We start from the raw sequence: 19,264 nt of genomic DNA, 5'->3' as shown, positions 1-19,264 counted from the left end.
AATATTTTCAGTTAGTCCAATAAAAGATACTAAAACCTGCATTTTGTGTGAATGTATCCACCTTCAAAAAGCCTTCCAGAACAAGTGGCTGTCACAGTTATGTGGCTTTGCACACATTTAAGTATTTCAAGTCAGTAACCCCATGTAGAGAGATTGTTTTACAGTAATAGCTTCATACATGCTAGCTCTATAGCTAAACTTTAAATACTGTTGCATACATTGAAACAGCCTATTCAGAGGATTATACACCCATGCCAAAGGGACGTTGTGCTTGAAAAACATCTGAGTGACCTAATAGTACAATTGTTATTGCTATGTATATTGCTCTCTTGATAAATGTGCCTATTATAATAACACAATAATGAAACGAATGGCAAGAAGGAATGTAATAGGGCGCCTTGGGTCTTTCTTTGGCACATGATGAGAGTGAAGCCCTAGGATGTACACTTATAAAAGTTATCAAGAAATCACCCAAAATATTTACGGTGTCAGTAACTGTAAAGAATACAGCTTGATAATATAATGGCAAGAAGAGGAACTAGACATGGTTGTGCAATGTCTTCTCCTGTTCAACATTCAGGCCTGGGAACAAAGGAAAAGTGAGTTAATATCCTCTTTCTATTTTGTATCTTGATTTATTACATTAAGGTAGACCTATATTTGGACGATTTGGTGATCTGCATATCCGACCTGACTTTGCACAGCCAGCAGTCGAAGTGAAGGTTGGAAGGTATGGCTCTCAATCATATTATAACGTAAATGGGACAGATCCTCAAAGTCTTAGATGCAAAGCTCTGATGTAAAATGTGCAGATGTCTGCCCAGGAGGCTACAACCTGTGTGTCCAGTATTCACAAATGGGATGTGTGTTTGTGCAAGACCTGGAAGAGCACTGCATGTTCTGCATGGCTCACTATTCATAACGGAATACTTGGCGTATGCTTAATACTTAGCTATGCAATGCTTTCGAGCACTTAAGTGGGACCTGTTGATGCCAGCAAACCTCCAGTCATGCACCCATCCATGTGAATATCTTTTCAATTCTTTTCTACTTATCCATGACCCAGTTGAGTGTTTCGGTATGGAAAGCTTGCAAGTCAGGGAATGGGCAGAAATCCTTCACTGATGGTCTGGTCGAAATAACCTCTTATGTTCAAATCTTGTTCTCTTAACTACATTCCATAAAGTTCATCAACATAATGCTCAGCCCTCAGAGGTTTGCATCCTTCTAGCTCCCGTAAGTTTACAATCATTCAATTATAAACTTAAAGCAAACTAAAATATTGACATGCGCTCAGGGCTGGTGCTTCTCAGACTTATTTTTCATTACTTGAATTGAGGATCAGTAGGAAGAAAGATTGAAGCTACCTTTTTGTCAGTGTCGGATCCCATAGCCATGGGAATTCCCGGTGAAACAACCAATCAACATTGCCCTTAAATCTCCCTGGATTAAAGACTAGCTTCCAGGCCTGATTTGCAGTAGGTTGGAATTAACACCACCCATGATTTGTCAACATAGGTGAATAATTGTTTCAAAAAACCTAAATGTTTAAAAATTGAACATGGCCCTAGTGTTAAAGCCTCAAATATATATGCTTAAGAACAAAAAGACATACCCGTGAAATATTGCAATATTCCCCTCCCACTTTATATTTTATTCATCCTCATTCCTTTCCTTTTCCATTGCCTATTTCCCTTTTGTTATTAGTTTCCCCATATTTCATGTGAAATTCTTGCCGAAAAAGCAAGCCAAACTACATTGTAAAGCCTTTTTAATCCCAAAAAATGGATGCATGTGGGCAAATACACATTATTAAATTAGTTAAAAACATGAATTCACATACTGTTTTATTTTTGCACAACAATAGTTACCTGGGCCTATAGAGTATGAAGACCATGAACCTACACTAAACATCAGATGGTTAATCTCATTGATCAAACTAGTGCGTTATTGAGCAATAGAACCATAGTCCATGTTACAAGCATAAACCCATTAAATCAAATCTTATCTTCATTAAATGTCTAATTTAAAAGAGGGCCTTATCACTTTCAATGAACCATTATGTCTGAGCACAAAAGAGCAAGTTAGAAATGCTGGTATCCTGGACAACAACTCAGAAAAAAGATATCAGTGGAGTCAGGCACAGCATGCACCGCTGTGCTCATTGGGCCTGAGAAGGCTGAGGCCTTTCTTGAGTGTGTTCAGGTGGTCAGATAAATCGGCCAGGCCTGCACTGCAAAAAGGAACATCATATATTAGAACCTGCTTGTTCTGTCAGTCTAGAAAAATTGATACCTCTACTGTGTGACCGCAAACTTATGTTGATGGCCGTAGGCCAACCGTCTCATGCACGATATGACAGAATATAGGTTTTCGAGTTTGCCAATGAACGGCCATTTTGATGTAACAAGAATCGCCAATTTGTTTTCTAACCATTGCTCATTGCTTTCTGTTCTTATTGCTTCGATGTACATTTTCCGCTTACACTGCTCGACTGTAAACCATTGTTGTCTGCACGTAAAAGGACAAGGCCGCAGGGCCGCGAGGATAACAAGAGTTCGTTGAAACACAACGTAGGCAGCGCCAGGAAGAATGCCCGGCTCCCTCCCGAATGTAGCCTTGAAGCAGAGCTGCAGGGCATTTAATCATTTTGAAGCTGCCAGCCAGTCTCGTTATAACGTAGAATATGTTAGAATAAAGCAGCTAAAGGCTTGAATTATGCTCTTCGTACGGCCCCCCTTTGCTGAGCCCCGTTAGAGCGTGTCGGGTCCCAGGACACGAATAGCACCTCATAGATAGCAAGGTCTGGAATGAAACTCTCCCCCCGTATGTAGCTCGCTTCCAAGAACAGAAGCGCTGTGTTCTGTTCAACAACTGAAAGATGCCTCCGCACTCACAAATTGCAAATTGTTACTAGAATAGATGTTTGAAGGTGTCATAGTTGTCGAAAATGTCCATCAGCACACCAAGTTCAAAGAAACCCAATAAAGGGGGGTGTTAAACAGGTCATAGCTGATTGTTTGATATGCATTTTGCATATATGTAACTGATGTACGTAATTCACTCTCTTGCGTCCCTCGAGGTCTAGAGATACACGTCGCAGGGCGTGAGACCGAGTTGGCCAACTGAGACTTTTGCTTTGCAATAAACCCTAGCTTTGGGAATACAACCTTGTGTCTGGCGTATCTATCGTGTGTGGTGACTCACCTTGTTTCCATAGACGTTAGGGACCCCTAGGGGCCCCTTTCAGTTCCTAAAACTCATGACAAGTCTCCCGTCACTCAGAAAATTAGGTTAATCACGAGGTTCAATTCGGACAGTCACAAGATCCATAATGTGCTGAGGAAACACTGGCACCTGTTACACCTTGATTCTGACATCGTCAACTGGTTAGATCCGACTGCTAGTATAACATTTAGCAAAGGCAAATCGCTCAAAAATAAACTTTGTCCTTCATTTATGAGTATGCCCTCTCCTAAATTGACTTGGCTACATTCAGCTTAGGCCACTGCGTTTCATAAATGTGGCTTTGCAACATGTGTAAATTTACTTTGGAAACATCACAGGTCTCCTTTGGGACTAGAGGAGATCACACAATTGATTCTTTCATCAACCGTAATTCTAAATTTGTTGTGTATTGTATAATCTGTACCTGTGGTCTGAAATATATTGGGAGCACTATTCGCACCTTGAAGATTCGCATCCGCGAGCACTTGGCTACAATTGGTAGTCAAAGAGTCCACATATCCTTTAGCCAACCACTGGCAACAAACTCATCAACTAGACCGTAAGGATGACATAGGTTTCGTTGGCCTATGCAAAGTGTCCTTACCTCCGAGAGGGGGCAACCTAACCTTGAAATTGCAACAATTGGAAGCAAGACTAATATGTAAATACCGTACTGTCTTCAATTGATTAAATTCGGACCATGAATTTGCTACTTTCCTGTAACAGCAGCCTGTCCCCATTTTTGTCTCTACCAATTTGGTGCCACTTTCCTCACTGTATTATGGAATGTTTGTTTCTTATGTGCCTAACCTCTTATTTTTTGGCCCACATTTTTATTAACCTCTTTAACCATGGGGCCATTATTTTAATCATTGTAAATTGGTCTCCTTGTGCAACCTGTACATGTTCTTGCAGCGCACTCACAGACAGTATCCTGTCCCTCTCAATTCATGATGTTCCCTCGGTTCATTTATCCAAAATTCTCCAATTCGCTTAATGGTACTCTCTTCATTTTTTACACGCGCGCAATTAATTTAGTAATTACCCACTTTGCCCACACTTTCGCTTTCCACCTACTATTTTCGCATTTTTTTATAAAGAAAATAAAAAAATTTTTTAAAAAAAATTACTTTCCTTTTCATTCTTTAGTGGCTTTCTATTTCGCATTTTTCTCTTGTGTGTGCACTGAGCATTTTTTAGGCAATTTTAGTATAATTTAATATCCCTTACTTACCCATTGAATTGCCTTGTATTTTTAGGCAGTTCAAACCTGGCTGCTCTGTTGGTTCCTTCCTTCTGCCATGTTTTTCTGACCTGATGCATTTATTTAGTCCTCTTTCTAGCTTCGCGACCAGCGCATTGATTCTTTCAGTCTGTCTAAACAGCTGACCAGCTAAGACGGTTTTACATGGCCCCCCCGTTCACTTTGGAATTGTTCGAGCTGGAGGTTTAACCTCTTCAAGCCCGCTCAGTTAGGGCTACTAATGGGTACCTCTTTTTGATTGCGTGCGCTCGTTTTTGTCTTGCATTAACCCTATTGCAAATTGCATACATTTAATTTTGGGTCATTCATCCCCTGCTTTTCCCCTGGATGCTATGCCTTAGTTTGTCCTGCTTATGTTACTGTATGGGGTCACTATATTATTGAATTTTGCACACTCCATTTTGTTATTGTATCCTATGTTTAATAATAGCCTCAGATGATGAGCCGTGGAAGGCTCGAAACACGTGTTAGGCTGTTGCTTGTACTAAACCTTGGACTTTAAAGGCTGTTCGCTCATACAAATCACTTGGACTCCTGATTTTTATTTTTCTATACTTGGCGCATTGAAACTGGGACTTGTTTGTGTTGCATATATTAGAATGGCACTGTGGAACTGTGGATGGGCTAAGATGTGAGACCAAGAAGGATAGCAAGTCTGTGCATGACCCGGGTGAGAGGGCGCATCTTGACTAAGTGTGCACAAGAATTCTTCTAGAGCTTGCTGACCACATTATGGAGGAAAGATGATGTTGGATTCTATGTCAGAATTGTGGACCAGAGACGCCAAGTCATTCACCAACAAAGCCGAAACACGTGTCTGGGATTGCTGAGGGTACTCTTGTTCAGTGGAGAATGGGCTAGCATTTCGGTGCTGGACTGCCAGTGTGGGTGGGTCAGACTGATATGCAAACAGTTATTTCTTCCTTGTGAAGGGTGCAGTGAGGTTAAACGTGGTTGTAGACCCTCTTGAGTGGAAACATTCCCATAGAACAGGGTATTTGACCAATGTATGTTCTCAGTAAAGGGGGTCCCACACTCTCCTTTAATATGAAGAAGATAACTGCGCTGTCTTTTAAAAATGTTTTTATCATTGCTTACCCGATTTTCTGTTATTGATCCCAATTTGTTCGCTACTACTCCAACCAGCTTATTCATATTACTGCATGTCTTCTGTTGGTGACGTTTTACAAGCATACACTCAATTTACCTACCGACTACTATCTACGTCTTCTAAACTAGTAAAACATATTTTTTACTGTTGTCTTTCTCTCTGCAATATGGGAGTTCAACCGTAGTAAAAGAAATACGATGGAATTTGGTGAAAGCAGGCTTTTTAAAAGGGTTGAAATGATCCACTGAGCACAGAAATGTCTACACATCCATTTACTTTCACTCCAACAGCATTAGGGGGTACCCTGATGTGGGGGCTATTCAATTGTAGCTCTTCACTTGCCAGCTACCAAAAATCCTTATGATTTTTACAATAAATGTAATGAAGCTGAAAGTGAATGTGGCCTTTTCCCTCATTGCCCTTGTTAACTCTGCACAGCTGTGGCTGAGTTTGCTGAGCAAGACCAGGTCATATAATACATGGCTTGGATACTCTCCAGCGCTATGTCATTCCTATCTGGCTCCCAACAATGCTCCGGCTTTTCACAGTCAATATGTATTCATTCTGCTGTATTGACAATTTGTCTTTTCATGATTTCATTTGCTTGTGTTATATATTTATATCTGTATTTCAGTACTGTCATTAGAAATTAATCACCGTGTCTGCCAGCAATATTTAGGTGAAAAGTAGAAAATATATTAGCTCTGAAAAAGTCTGAGCTTGAAATGTCAATTGCGTTAATAGATTGGATACAGGTGCATCAGGGCTGGAATCCCTAGGTGCCGAGCTTGTAGGACAGCAATATAATGAACACATTCCAAAAAGGTTACTTACTTGCATGAAATACCCCGATAAAAGAGCTTTTTTTATATTCAGTGTATTGTCTTCAGAGCCAAAAGCAGCTTTCGAGACAGGGAGTTCAATTCGCCTCATAATCTCCAAGAGTTCGGCTTTGATAACATCTGCCATGTCCAGCGCCCAACAGTTGAGGAAGTAATCTCGACACCATCTCTCAAGATCGCAGTCTGAAATAAAACACACACAATCCTTAGTGAACATCGACAACACTGTATAAACGTGGGTGGGACAGGACTGCAAATGCAATCCCTCTATTTGGGCCAGTTCAGCGGTGCCACCTCCTGCTGGCACTTCAGTAGGACGCTGTATCATATGATAAGTCATTTATAACACGCCTGTACACAAGTGTTTCTAGGTGGGACAAGACAAGGAGGGGAGGACAGAAGGAGGCAAAAACAACGATCTTACTAGGCCTTGTGTCATTCAGATCGAGCAACTGTGAGTTTAGGGGAGTGCACATAACTCGTAAGTGTGGCCGGGAGGTGGCTCATAGGTGCAGAGAGTCAGGGGACTGTAGGGTTGCAGGTACAGTCCCTTAGTCGGTTGGGAGGCCAGGAGGCAATGCAAGGGCAACTGGTTGTGTAGGAGCCTGGTCCCGTAATTCAGTGGGTGGCCAAGTAACCAGTATGCATAGCACACAGGGACAGCAAGGGAGAGATAGAGAGAAAGTGTAAGTGAAAAGGAAGGTCTTGAGTTGCTTCCGGAACCTTAGGTTGTCCTGCTCAAGTTTGAAAGAGGCAGGGAGGCTGTCCCGGAGGGCGGCCCCAGCCGAGGAAAGAGATATACCCCCACTTTCTGCCGGGAGAAACAGCTGACCCTCAGAGAGTTGGAGGTGGATGGAAGGAGGGCTCGAGAAGGACAATGCTTAGGAAGAGTCACTTGGATGGAGTGTGGTCCCAGCCCCAGAAAGCCTTGCGGACGATGCAGAGGGTCTTGAACTTGATCCTCGCAGCCACAGGGAGCCAGTGGAGAGATTTTAGGGCTGGAGAGATACAATCCCTGGGCTTCGGACCAAGGACAAGCCTTGCAGTCCTGTTTTGGATAAGGTGTAAAGGGCAAAGAGTAGAGGCATGCAGATTTAGTAAGAGGCTGTTGCAGTAGTCCAGCCTAGAGAGGCCAAGGGCTCTGGAGACAGCAAGCTTCTGGGCGAAAGTGAGGAAAAGAAGAATACCTCTGAGAAGGTGCAGCTGATAGTGTGACTTGTTAGAGACGTCTGAGATGTGACGAGAGAAGGAGAGGGTGGAGTCGAAAATGACACCAAGGTTCTTAGCCTCACAGGAAGGAGCAGGTAGAGGGCCCTGGGTGGGCGACCAGAATGAGAGAGGAAGGCAGGAGCAGGTGTCCCAATGAGGAGGATCTCAGTCTTACTGGCATTAATGCAGATATCGTTGGAGGCACATCATTCCTGAATTGCGGACAGTCTGGTATGGGAGAAGGAGCAGAATAGGGTGAGGGAAGCCTGAAGGAGAGCTGGGTGTTATCGGGGGTAACACTGAAAGTTAGAGCAGAAGGTAGAGATGCGATGGGCCAGAGGTGCCAGGTAGTGGTTAAAGAGCCTGGAAGGGAGGTTAGACCTCTGGGAAACACCATAAGTAGAGAGAGAGATGGAAGAGAGGAAAGACCCAAGTTGGACCTGGCCGGGTGAATCAATCAGAAAGGAGGTCAACCAGGCAAGGGCCTGACCAGAGATACGCAGGTTGTCACAGAGACGATTAAGCAGGATGGCGTGGTTGACTGTGTCAAAAGCAGAGGATAAATCCTGGAGAGTGAGGACAGAAGGAAGGGTAGAGTCAAGATTGGTGAGCAGGTCTTCCCAGGCATTCAGGAGAGCAGTTTCCGTGCTTCTGGTTGCTCTGAAGCCAGACTGGCGGACATGGAGACAACCAACAGATTCAGTATGTAGATTAAGCTGAGAGATGGCCAGAATTTCCAGGAGTTTGCATGAGAAAGAAGTGATGGAGATCAGGCGATAAGTTTGCCCGGAGAAGAAGGATCAGCAGAGGGCTTCTTAAGAAGGGGGTGCACAAGGGAGTGTATACAAAGATCATAGACACGATGAAGAGAGGACAGTTTGGCAGCTAAACACAATCCTGTAATCACAAGATCAATACAAGCACATGTGTCATCCATCATGCTCACCATGCTCTGGGTTAGAAGGAGGACTGTAAGGTGTGTTACCATACTCTTGCCTCACCCCACTCACCCACTCTGCCTCACTCTACCCACACACTCAGACTACACCACACTGATGAGACTGAAACGTATATGTGGTTGTTAGCATTCTTCAGAGCTGTCTGTTTTAGGTTGATAAAGCCATGTATACAATATTGCTGCCCTATACAAAAAAGCAGATTTTCTGGAACAAAAGGCATACTTTGATTGAATTTGTATGCCCAGAGTGAATTGTTCAATGGCTGTGAACTGGAGGTGAACATCTAGAGCTGGCTACTGGGTGGCAGCAGGGTAAGTGTGGCCTTTTAGCTGAAATGTCCTATGTCCTCTATCCTCCCATTTCAGGTTGAATGGTTTGTGAATTCATTCTTAAACCAACCGTGACATTGCTGGTATTTTCTAAACATAACCCACTGCTCCATTCACAAGGATGCCACACTATACCATACAGATGATTCCCAATGAGGGTCAAATGTGTATGTGGTTGTCTGTATCTTTGAGAACTGGCAGTCTTGAGTTTATTAAGCGATTTATGAAATAGTGCTGACTTAGAAAACAAAGACAATTTTCTGGAGCAAAATGCATGTTTTTGAGCTAATTTGCATACACACACCCGCAATGCATTGTACATTGGCTATGAACTAGAAGTGAACTTTCAGAGTTGGCTTCTGGGTATGTGGCATGTATTACCTGAATTAGCCAATTCAACCTCAGGAGGCTGCCCTATAGTTAAGAGTACATCTATTTGCATTGACATTTCCCAAAACTATATTGCTAATAACTTTTGACTTGCTGGATGAATCTGGATGACATTTTCCAAAACCAAAATGCTTGCCACGGGCCCATCCAAATGGAAAAACCTGGGGCAAATTCCTTAAAAGTTCAACATTTTATTAAAAAGCAAACAAAATCTGTTTTCTGCCTACTCTCATTAATTTCAATTGAACATATGTAGTGCAGCAACTGCTGGACGGATTTGCACCAAATAAGAAATAGCTTGGGCACAAAGAACTACAGATGTGCCTTTTCTTGGTTTGAGATAAAATTGTGCAGTAGTTTTGAAATAATTAGACTGCAACGAATTCATCCAAATGGATTCCTCCAGAACACCAACTCTACCCATCACCGGTGAAGCCCTGCAAGGATCAATCCTCTCCCCTGTAATCTTCAACCTTAATATGGAACTGCTTGGAACTCTCCTGGCTTCACTGAACATTCACATACGCTAATACGCAGACAAGACTCAGCTTTACCTCAAGATATCCTCAATCAATACATCCACAGGTTCAAGGCCTGACTCATATTTATGCATTCCTGGATGTCCAGTGCTTACCTGAAGTTCAACCCCTCCAAGACCAAATTCCTACTGCTGACCAACAATGCAGAGCATGCTGATATTCAGACCTGGCTTTCTGTTATTAACCTCAAGGGCTTCACCCCCAGCTGGAGACACAGAAAGAAAGACACAAACGTCTTGATACCAACTTTCTCACCTGCTCAAAACCAAGCCCTTCATCACAGAAAACAACTTCAGATATGCTATCCAAGCCTTGGTCCTCTCCCAACTGGATCATGAAAATGCCCTTCTAGAGGTAATTCCAGCGACTACACAGGTACTCCTGAGATGTGTGTTACATACTGACAAACGTAGTATCTACATAGGCCTATGATTCACCAGAAGTAAGGACATGTGCAGACTTGAACAATGGTGCAGGAAGGAAAGAACCAGAAGACAGGCCTTCTCTGTCTACGCCTCCAGACTCTGAAACCTCCCCATCAAGAGTAGACTTGCTCGCTCACTTCTATATTTCAGGAAGGAGGCCAAGACTCTCCTCTTCAAGGGAAAGCTCTTCTGTAACACCTAAGACCACATACCCTTCAATACTCACCCAAGCTGAGACTGAGTGAGCTGCTCCCAACTTGTAATAAAAAAACACTGATATTGCACACCTGGAGGATTTATGTGTCAAGTAAATTAGGGTAACTTGGGGTGCAGAGAGGAGTAAGACCACCCTGGAACAAGGTGGGACGTCAATAAAATAAGGAAGGAAATAGCCCTAACTAGGGACCTTTGTGTCCCCTGCACAACCACTAGACTGAGACCAGTCAAAATTCATCAAGATGTAGATCAAAGTTTATAAACAGACACATTTATAGTCAAAACAGTAATTTGTATATATTCAGGTGGTTCATTCAATAGTGTAATCAAACAAATTTGGAGCTCTACACGTTTCGGGTATCCCCCTTCATCAGGAGCAGAATTAAGTCATCATTCCAGCAGGATCAATCTTGCATTACTATAAGGTAAACACTGTATATTAACAAATTATGTACTTGTATGTCCAACTTAAATTACAAGAAAATACATTTGACAATCATTGAAAGATCAAACTCCCATGTTTAGGATCCTTATTCACCTGGATGCCAATAGAGGACAATTTTTGTGGACTAAAAGCGATCCTAGTTAGCATAAGTGTTCTTGACCTCACTCTCCGCATCACAGTCTGGCCCAATCTGCGGAAAGGTGAACAAATGATATAAATAGTTGGAGTCCTAAAGTCAATGCTTAGTTCCTATTGTCAAATGGAAGCAGGGAGCTCTAATATGCCAATCAATCCAGTAGATAGGAGTCTTACCTAAAGATAATAGGCAGAGATAAATGCTGTTGTCTTCTCATAGAAAAGGTTGTTGAGTCAATAAGACTAATCTATACAATAAAGAAACTCAATGTAAGTTATGAAGCTAAATTCTGGTCTGATGTCCTAAGCATCCCTAGGTGTTTATAAGAAGAAAGGAATTCATCCTACCTTAAGTTAATGGATCAGTGACTCAAACGGTCACACCAGTCAAGACAGGTCTCTGTAAGTATGTACAGATGTAGCATGTTCTACTGCAATGATAAAAGTATCGGAAAATGGTGTCAATACTTTAGTGGTCCTATTCAAACCATAGATGGAATGTCATTGACCTAAAGGTAAGTTCCCTACTAACCAGTGCATTTTAACTCTTCTCATGGTAGAAGTACAAACAAGCATTTGAGCGAGCACCACAAGATGGCCACCGTTAAATATAACGTGACGTATGACTTCATCACAGAACGTGTGACTGCATCATAATGTAAACAATACCCGATACTTTAGGGATGATGCTACACGCTTCAAATGAGGTTTTAGAGTACGTTCAATCATAATGCCTCAACAGTCACCACAGTTAATAGATGGTGCAGGTATGAAAAATTGAGATATGGCCTAAAAGACAAATTTGATCCCGAAAATGGAAATCATATTTTTGAATTGTTAATTTTAAGATATGGGTGTTACGTTCTAGAGATCAATCTACCCCAGAGTCAGACATAAATGACAGAACTCACAATCCAGTTGAGTAAGGACCCTTCTTTACGGTAACAATCTAATGAGTTACAAACCTGCAAAATATGCATTGCCCCCAAATGTTCATACAATGGACTGTATATTAGATTCATAGTGATTTGACATGCTAGTGTCTGTGATCCTAATACAAAATGCCAATACTCACAAATAGAACTTCATGTGATTAAAGTCATTAACTAGAGGCTATTCAGTTCTCACTCCATCAACAGTTCTGTTTGATATTATTCATGTTGTGTAAGTTGGTATTCTAAGTACTGAAATTCATACTGCTGCTAATGAAGCTCACCTTTCATAAAAAAAACTCCCAAATAAAATTCTTCATTCATCCTTGTTGGGTGTAGGGAATCAAGTGTATCAATCCATGCCCATTCTCGTTGTATATGTTTTTTGAACATGTTGCCACCTCTCTGATGCTTGTATACCACCTATAGGATTATACAGCGTAGTTGTGCTACTGTGTGTCTCCTCTCAGTGAAATGTCTAGCAACAGGTGACTTGGTGTTTTGAGTTCTAATGTTGCTCTTGTGCTCATTCCATCTTTACTTAGTGCGCCTCGTGGTCTGTCCTACATGGAGGATGCCACATGGGCAACTAAGTCCATAGCTGATATTACTCGAATCACATGTTGCAAAATCTCTCAATGCAATCTTAGGGGTGCCTTACGTAAGAACCTTTCATTATATTATTGCAATTATTGCAACTTAAGCATCGAAACGTGCCATTCTTATGCTTATGTAAGACTCGTTGGTTCTGTTTTTTGGACTTCTCTGCCTTAACCAGACGGTCATGAAAATGTCTCCCTCTTTTGTAGGTAATCATTGGTGGTAAAAGGAAAAAGTTTGTTGAGCTGTCTATCTAGTTGGATAAGCCTGACGTTTTTCCTAATAATCCTATATATATGTACAACCATATTCATACAAAACAGGAGTAAGTCAGGCCACTTCATTCCTCGCACTCAATACAAAAACAATTCAAAATAATAAAATCCAATATTTCCAGCCACTCCACATTACTCAGCATGCACCTTCGCCCAATGGATCCAAGAGTCCCTAAAAATCCATACACTCTGCCTCCTCAAAGACATAGCCATAGCCATTGTCACTGCTTTCAAAACTCCTGCAAACAAAACTCCTGCTACCCTCTCTTCCTGTATACCACACCCAGGAAACCTGGTTGGCAGATCCCCCGATGTCCGCAGACAACACAACTGTCTGCAGTCTCTGCAGTCCCATTTCCATGCCAGGCACCCTCAAAAGACCCGGATGTGGCACGTGCCATTTGTGGACATCCACAGTGTCCATGGACATCGCGGCCACTCAAAGGGGTGAGGGTGGGGACGAATTAAACATAATTTCAGTTATTTATTTTTAGTGGTGGCTCTGACAATAACCTTTTTTGGGGGAGGGGTTAGTTAACAAACACCTTTTTTCCCCTTTGCTTTGCTTTTATGTACAGTAGTATTGTACATCTTCCATTGCAATTTTCTTACAGGAACATTTTCAATGCATTCCTAACATTGTAAAGAAAAATCACATTTCTGACATCTGTGAAATGAACTCCATTTTCATAAAATAAATTGTCCTTTTATATTGGCATTCTCAAAAGATGACATTCCTCCAGCATATAGAAAAGCAGATACACATTTATTGACAAGCTGCCTCGATTCCTCCATTTGTGGGCTGAAAAAGTTTGGACATCTCCATGTTTGCCTCTGATTCATTTCAGAAAGAAATATCTTTGCAGCAGCAAACAGTTCAATTAGGCTTGTCAAGAAATCCTTCAGGGCAAACTGCAAATACATTAGAGTCACATTCCCCACACGGTCCCCTCCACAATGCACAATTACAATGTCTGGACATTTAAAGTGAGCCATACTCTCACAGAGTGAGAACAAGCTTGCCCAGTTTAAGCCACAAACTGCATGGCACAAAACCACCACTTCTGCCAATCCAATACTTCCAAAGATGCCATTATTGTCAGTATACACCTTCAATGACTGAATTGAACAATCTCCCGAAATCCACACACTCTGCTTCCTCGAAGCCATAGCCATAGCCATCTTCACTGCACACAACAATCAAAACAGCTACTACCCTCTTTTCCTGTAATCCACAACCAGAACACCTCATTGGCTAATCTCCACAGTCCCCTTTCCATGCAAGGCACCCTTGAAAGACCTGGATGTGGCACGTGCCCATGGACCCCCTGACACAGGAGCAGCCCTTCGACCCTTTCCTTTTTCATGTTCTCAATACTCCCTCATTGGCTGCTTTCAAAGAGTCACACAGCCATCCACCAAACATCCAAAAACTCTGCACCCAACCCCGTCATCTCAGTTCAACACTTCAGATGTACACTTGAACTCTGAGAGTACATATCTCCTGTTAATCACAGCCATCTGCATTAAAAACTACTGTAAAACTCTCCAACATTTCTATTTCCAGATTCAACATCTGCATCTAACAATACATAGTACAGGTATGCTTACATGTTTTTTAAAGTATTTTCTGCAACTCGTTTACAAATATATATACAATCTGACAAAGACCGGAAAGGTGAAACGTGTTGTTGTTTTCTGTCTGTGATGTCCACACCTACTTAATAAAAGGAATGAACGCAAGCCTGTGTAAGTTTGAGTATATTTTTGAATTCATTGGAGCGAGTGCCACTACTTGCAGGCAGAAGAGGTTCTCTCCTGCCTGCTTCTTTTGTTCTCATATTCAAACAAATATTTTTAGCAGCATTTTCATTAAAGCTAACAAATGCATGCATACATTTACAACAGCACTGTGTGTATCTTCTTTCCAACAAAAAAAGAAAGCAAATGCAAACTATGTTTCCAATGTTTTTAAGTGCCACACAGTGTGTGCAAGTTTAATAACTTGGGAGCACGTGCATACTTGCTAACATAACCAATTCCAATATGTAGGTGCTTATTCAGTCCTACTTTTTTCTCTGCATTCTGGGACTTGTGGTCCAACCTTCCTAGTAGAAAAAGTGCAACTACAACTCCCACAAAAGACAAACACCAACACTTAATTAGCACTTACATATTATAATGCATCATATTGGCAAGTATACATGTACTGCCAAAGTATTTAACATCCACACAAGTGCCACATAAAAATGTTCTATACATCTTTTCCATCTGCTTTTCTTTTCTTTTACAAAAAAGAGACACACATTTCTGCTATAAATTCACATATTAATGCTTTTAGTTTCATGAAAATGCTACTAAAAAGAAATATTTTTAAGTGCTCTGCATTTTCCATTTTTCATTCCTTATAAATGTCACATTTTCAAACTTCAAACTTCACTCATTACATCCCTTACACTGCCACCATTATCCACTTGCTCACACATACATGTATACCACCAAAGTGTCCATATTCAACACTTCCCCTTACATATAAAGTACTCTTCTCTCCAAACCTCTACTATAAGACACCACACACTGCTGCAAGAACAATCCTGCATTGAATTACTAGTAGGCCACACGTTCCTTATTGTTTAAAAACACTGCAACACATTACAAATACATTGCACCACAGACAAAGTACTTCCTTCATTAGAATCAGCAGCACTGAAGTAACCTACAAATGCACCTTTTTCGCACACACATTTTTGCCCTGCTACTTCTAATCTCTCAAATACCACTACTCATATCCCAATTGTTCTAACAACATAGGTAACATACTTTAGTAGACTATCGATAACACAACTTTATCAACGCTTTTTCCCAATGCCTCCTGCATTCATAAATAACCTCTTTTACTAAAAGTACTTCACAATCACCACATATACCCACTAACTTTCTTTTATAATTTCAGGAAAGAAGAAAATTCCCGAAGACACCAACCAGAAGAAGACTACTCTTCCCATCCCACAAAGTAAGTACATTATTATATTATTAATCTGTCTGTTAGTGTAACAGTAAAGTTTCACTGTATATTTTCCTACAGTATTCCTTTCAAATCAACATTCACTCTTACTCATTATATTTCAACATGCACACTCTTCCTATTCTCATCTAAACACCACCATTACAACACCCACTGTTCTCCTCAAAACATCATAATGTCCCTACTTATTCATTCACACCACCACTCTCTTACTCACTAACCCAACCCCCTTCACAGCTGTACACACCCTTACTCTTACAACCTTCCCACCCATAACAATCATCCCACTGCAAAATCACTCAACACTTTATTTATCTCTACCACTACATACACACACCCACTCACAATACATCCATATACTTTCCACAACTTTCACACACAAACTTTCTTTTTTTTGAACAGACACAACAGAATGCCTACTAAAAAGAAACTCTGTAGAAAACAAAGATAAAATAGAGCAGGTGCTCTAAAACCTCTAAAACAATTAGTAGAAAACATCAAACATTAAAACAAAACTGCTAGTACCATCGCTCAACAAAACTGAACCAGTGAGCACTAAAAAAAAAGTAAGGCCCCTCTTCCAAAAACTAAAACAAAACAAATGTATAAACAAAACCAAACCTACTAATGAACCTAACACTATATCTACCAATGTTAACGAAGCCACAGTGAGCACTCCAAAAAAAATATTTTACAAAAAATGTTCAACCATAGAGTGCTTCACAATCTTATGACAGCTCAAAAGTCACGATCTACCCTTCAAAACTACTGCAGAAGACTAATACTTAAAGCTCTAATTGACAGCACATTTCTACTGAAAGGAAAGTTGTTTATATTAATTTTGAACAGAATGAAACCACTAATTAAATTAATGTGTAAATGACAAAAAGTATTTCTAAACATGCACAATGTCATTATAGATACCTTGACTGAGGGTATGAAATAGTAGGACACACCGTTATGGCACAAGAAACCCTTATAGTAAAAACCTTCCCACCAAACATTGTATACAAATGGACATGCAGCTTAATATGCAACATATGCCAACAATCCTTCAAATCTTTACAACAATTCCTCAATCACTATGTGAAACTAAAAGACAAAAGTAGAATACAAACTGTCATGATCCGTCGATCACACCCTTTCTGGTCTTCATGGTCCCTGGCACATCGGGGGTTACTCGCTGTAGCACACCCAACATGGCCGTATACACGGAACGCGGTCTATCGATCTTTACGTCCTATGCAGCACGTTCTATAAATTAGCCACTCCCATGCGGTTCCGCGCGTCTCAACGGCTACCGACAGCTGTGGGCTGACGTTCTCCGTAGTTTGTTCTCCTGAACTGTGTTGCTCCCTGGTTCCCGGACCTTCCTCCTTCTCCTTCCCCTTCCCTTCTACCTTCCTTGTTCCTGTTTCTTCTGCGTTCCACGCAGACCGCCTCTGTGTGCTGCCTCCATTTCCAAGCTTCCTGGAGTTTCCATTGATCCCGGACGAAGAAGCTGAACGAATCCTGGAATCCGAAGACGGCCGAGCGGGCTTGTACAAGACGCGAACTGCTCGGAAGAAAACCCCGATAAAGGACTCCGTAAAACAGAGAAAACAGGTCAGAAAAGGGCATACCTGTGTCAAAATTTTACAAACCATGGACTCCTGTCCCGTGCGCAGCCACACTGCACTGAGAGGACGTTCATTAGCCTGCATTTTGGGAACTGCTTGCAAAAGCAGATTCCACCACATAAAAATGTTAGCAATCCACTATCCGGAATCTTGTGCATACATTGTACTATGCAAAAAGTCCTGCTCTGCAAAATTTAAATAACATTCTCATACATGGAACAGCCACACAACTCCTTCAAGAAATAGAGCACATCCAAAGTAAATATTTTGGAACTGTAGTTCACTTGGAAAATGTAGTACCTTCAGAAAACTTTAGTGAAAACCTTACAAACATGAACCTCCTAACAAACACGTACAAAAAAGAAATATCAAAGTTTCAAAACACATCTGCTGGAATACCAGACCACGTATGTCTCTGTTGTCGCAGAACTTTTTTATAAAAACAGCACAAAAATAGTAGATATGACCTACAAAATAGTGGACAATTAGGAGTCACAATGGTTCCAATTAGCTTTATATCTAACAACAGAAAATAACTGAAAATAAATACAAAATAACAGACCCCTCAATAGTTTGCACATACTGCAACACAAAGCTTGACAATAACCAAATGCCATCATGAGCTGTCACTAATAACTTAGCAATATTCCTACTTCCAAAGGCTCACCAACAACTTAACTTGTATGACAGCATTATAATCCAAACAGTACACCCATTTCAAGCTATAATATGTCTTCAACCCAAAACAGACAAATTGCCTCCTTCTTACTGATACTGAAAGGCATTTGTGGCAAAGTAGCATATTTGCCATTAGATCTTAAAGAAAATGTAGAAAATCTAGGAGTACAATGGCCAATAGATCAATCTTTGATTGTACTAGTTAATGGTGTACCAAAAAAGACACACATATTTGGCAACTTAAACAAGGTTAGACATGCCCTACAATATCTAAAAGAAAACAATGAATACTACAAAGATCTAAACATAGAGCAGAACTTAAGAGAAGCCACCTAAATAATTCAGGATACACCACCAACTGGCCAATTTGAACGTGTAGATCCTTTTACTGCAGCCAACATTTTGGACCAAAAAGGAAAACAAGTACTCAATTAGTGCACAATATGATATTTGCGTTATTAGCTTGTATTTTATTTTCAGAATGTGTGCCTGTCTTGTTTGACACATTTTTCAACCCACTTAGGCCTTTTTCAAAAACCGGGCCATTCAACATTTTGGACAAGTATACAATTCACCCACTACACTCGAAAGACACCGTAGAAGATGTATTAGTAACATATCAAATGCGTCAAGCCAAAGTATCTCCAATGAGCATATGGGAACAAAGTGTAGAAGCATGTTCCTTTTCTCTTCTCTTTCCTACAGGAAAAGGAGGAAGATATGAAGAAAGATGCACACAAATAACTGCATCAGAATATCGCTCTTTATAAATGTATTCTGAAGACCCCAGATTCAGACAAAATGTAGAATACATTTAGCAACTCTGTGCTATGGAGTTGCACACACATTAAAAACAGGCTCTAATTTATTAAACCTGTCTGCTACACAACTGCTTCAAAAGATAAAAGACAAAGATGAAGTTTTGCAGTCAAGTATCACAGATCTCTTGCCAAACATGCATGGTACAATAGAAAACTGGTTCTGTTGTCACACAGATGTACGTTGTATGCTAAGGAACCTAGGCCCACCCACATGGTTTGTTA

General features: G+C 40.9%; 1 protein-coding gene across 1 annotated transcript in view; it reads right to left on the bottom strand.

The window, feature by feature from the left end:
• The window catches only part of DHX32 (DEAH-box helicase 32 (putative)), an 864,748-nt gene that overhangs the window by 154,359 nt on the left and 691,125 nt on the right, over nt 1-19,264 (bottom strand). Inside the window, exon 9 of the mRNA XM_069611492.1 lies at nt 6,438-6,628. Within this exon, the coding sequence (XP_069467593.1) occupies nt 6,438-6,628 (191 nt within the window). The remainder of the gene's footprint in view (nt 1-6,437; nt 6,629-19,264) is intronic.

Source organism: Ambystoma mexicanum, chromosome 8 (genome assembly GCF_040938575.1).
Source record: "Ambystoma mexicanum isolate Mex_15411 chromosome 8, UKY_AmexF1_1, whole genome shotgun sequence".
NCBI lineage: Eukaryota > Metazoa > Chordata > Amphibia > Caudata > Ambystomatidae > Ambystoma > Ambystoma mexicanum.
Note: the sequence above shows the minus strand (reverse complement) of the source record. Positions and strands in the feature narration are given on the sequence as shown.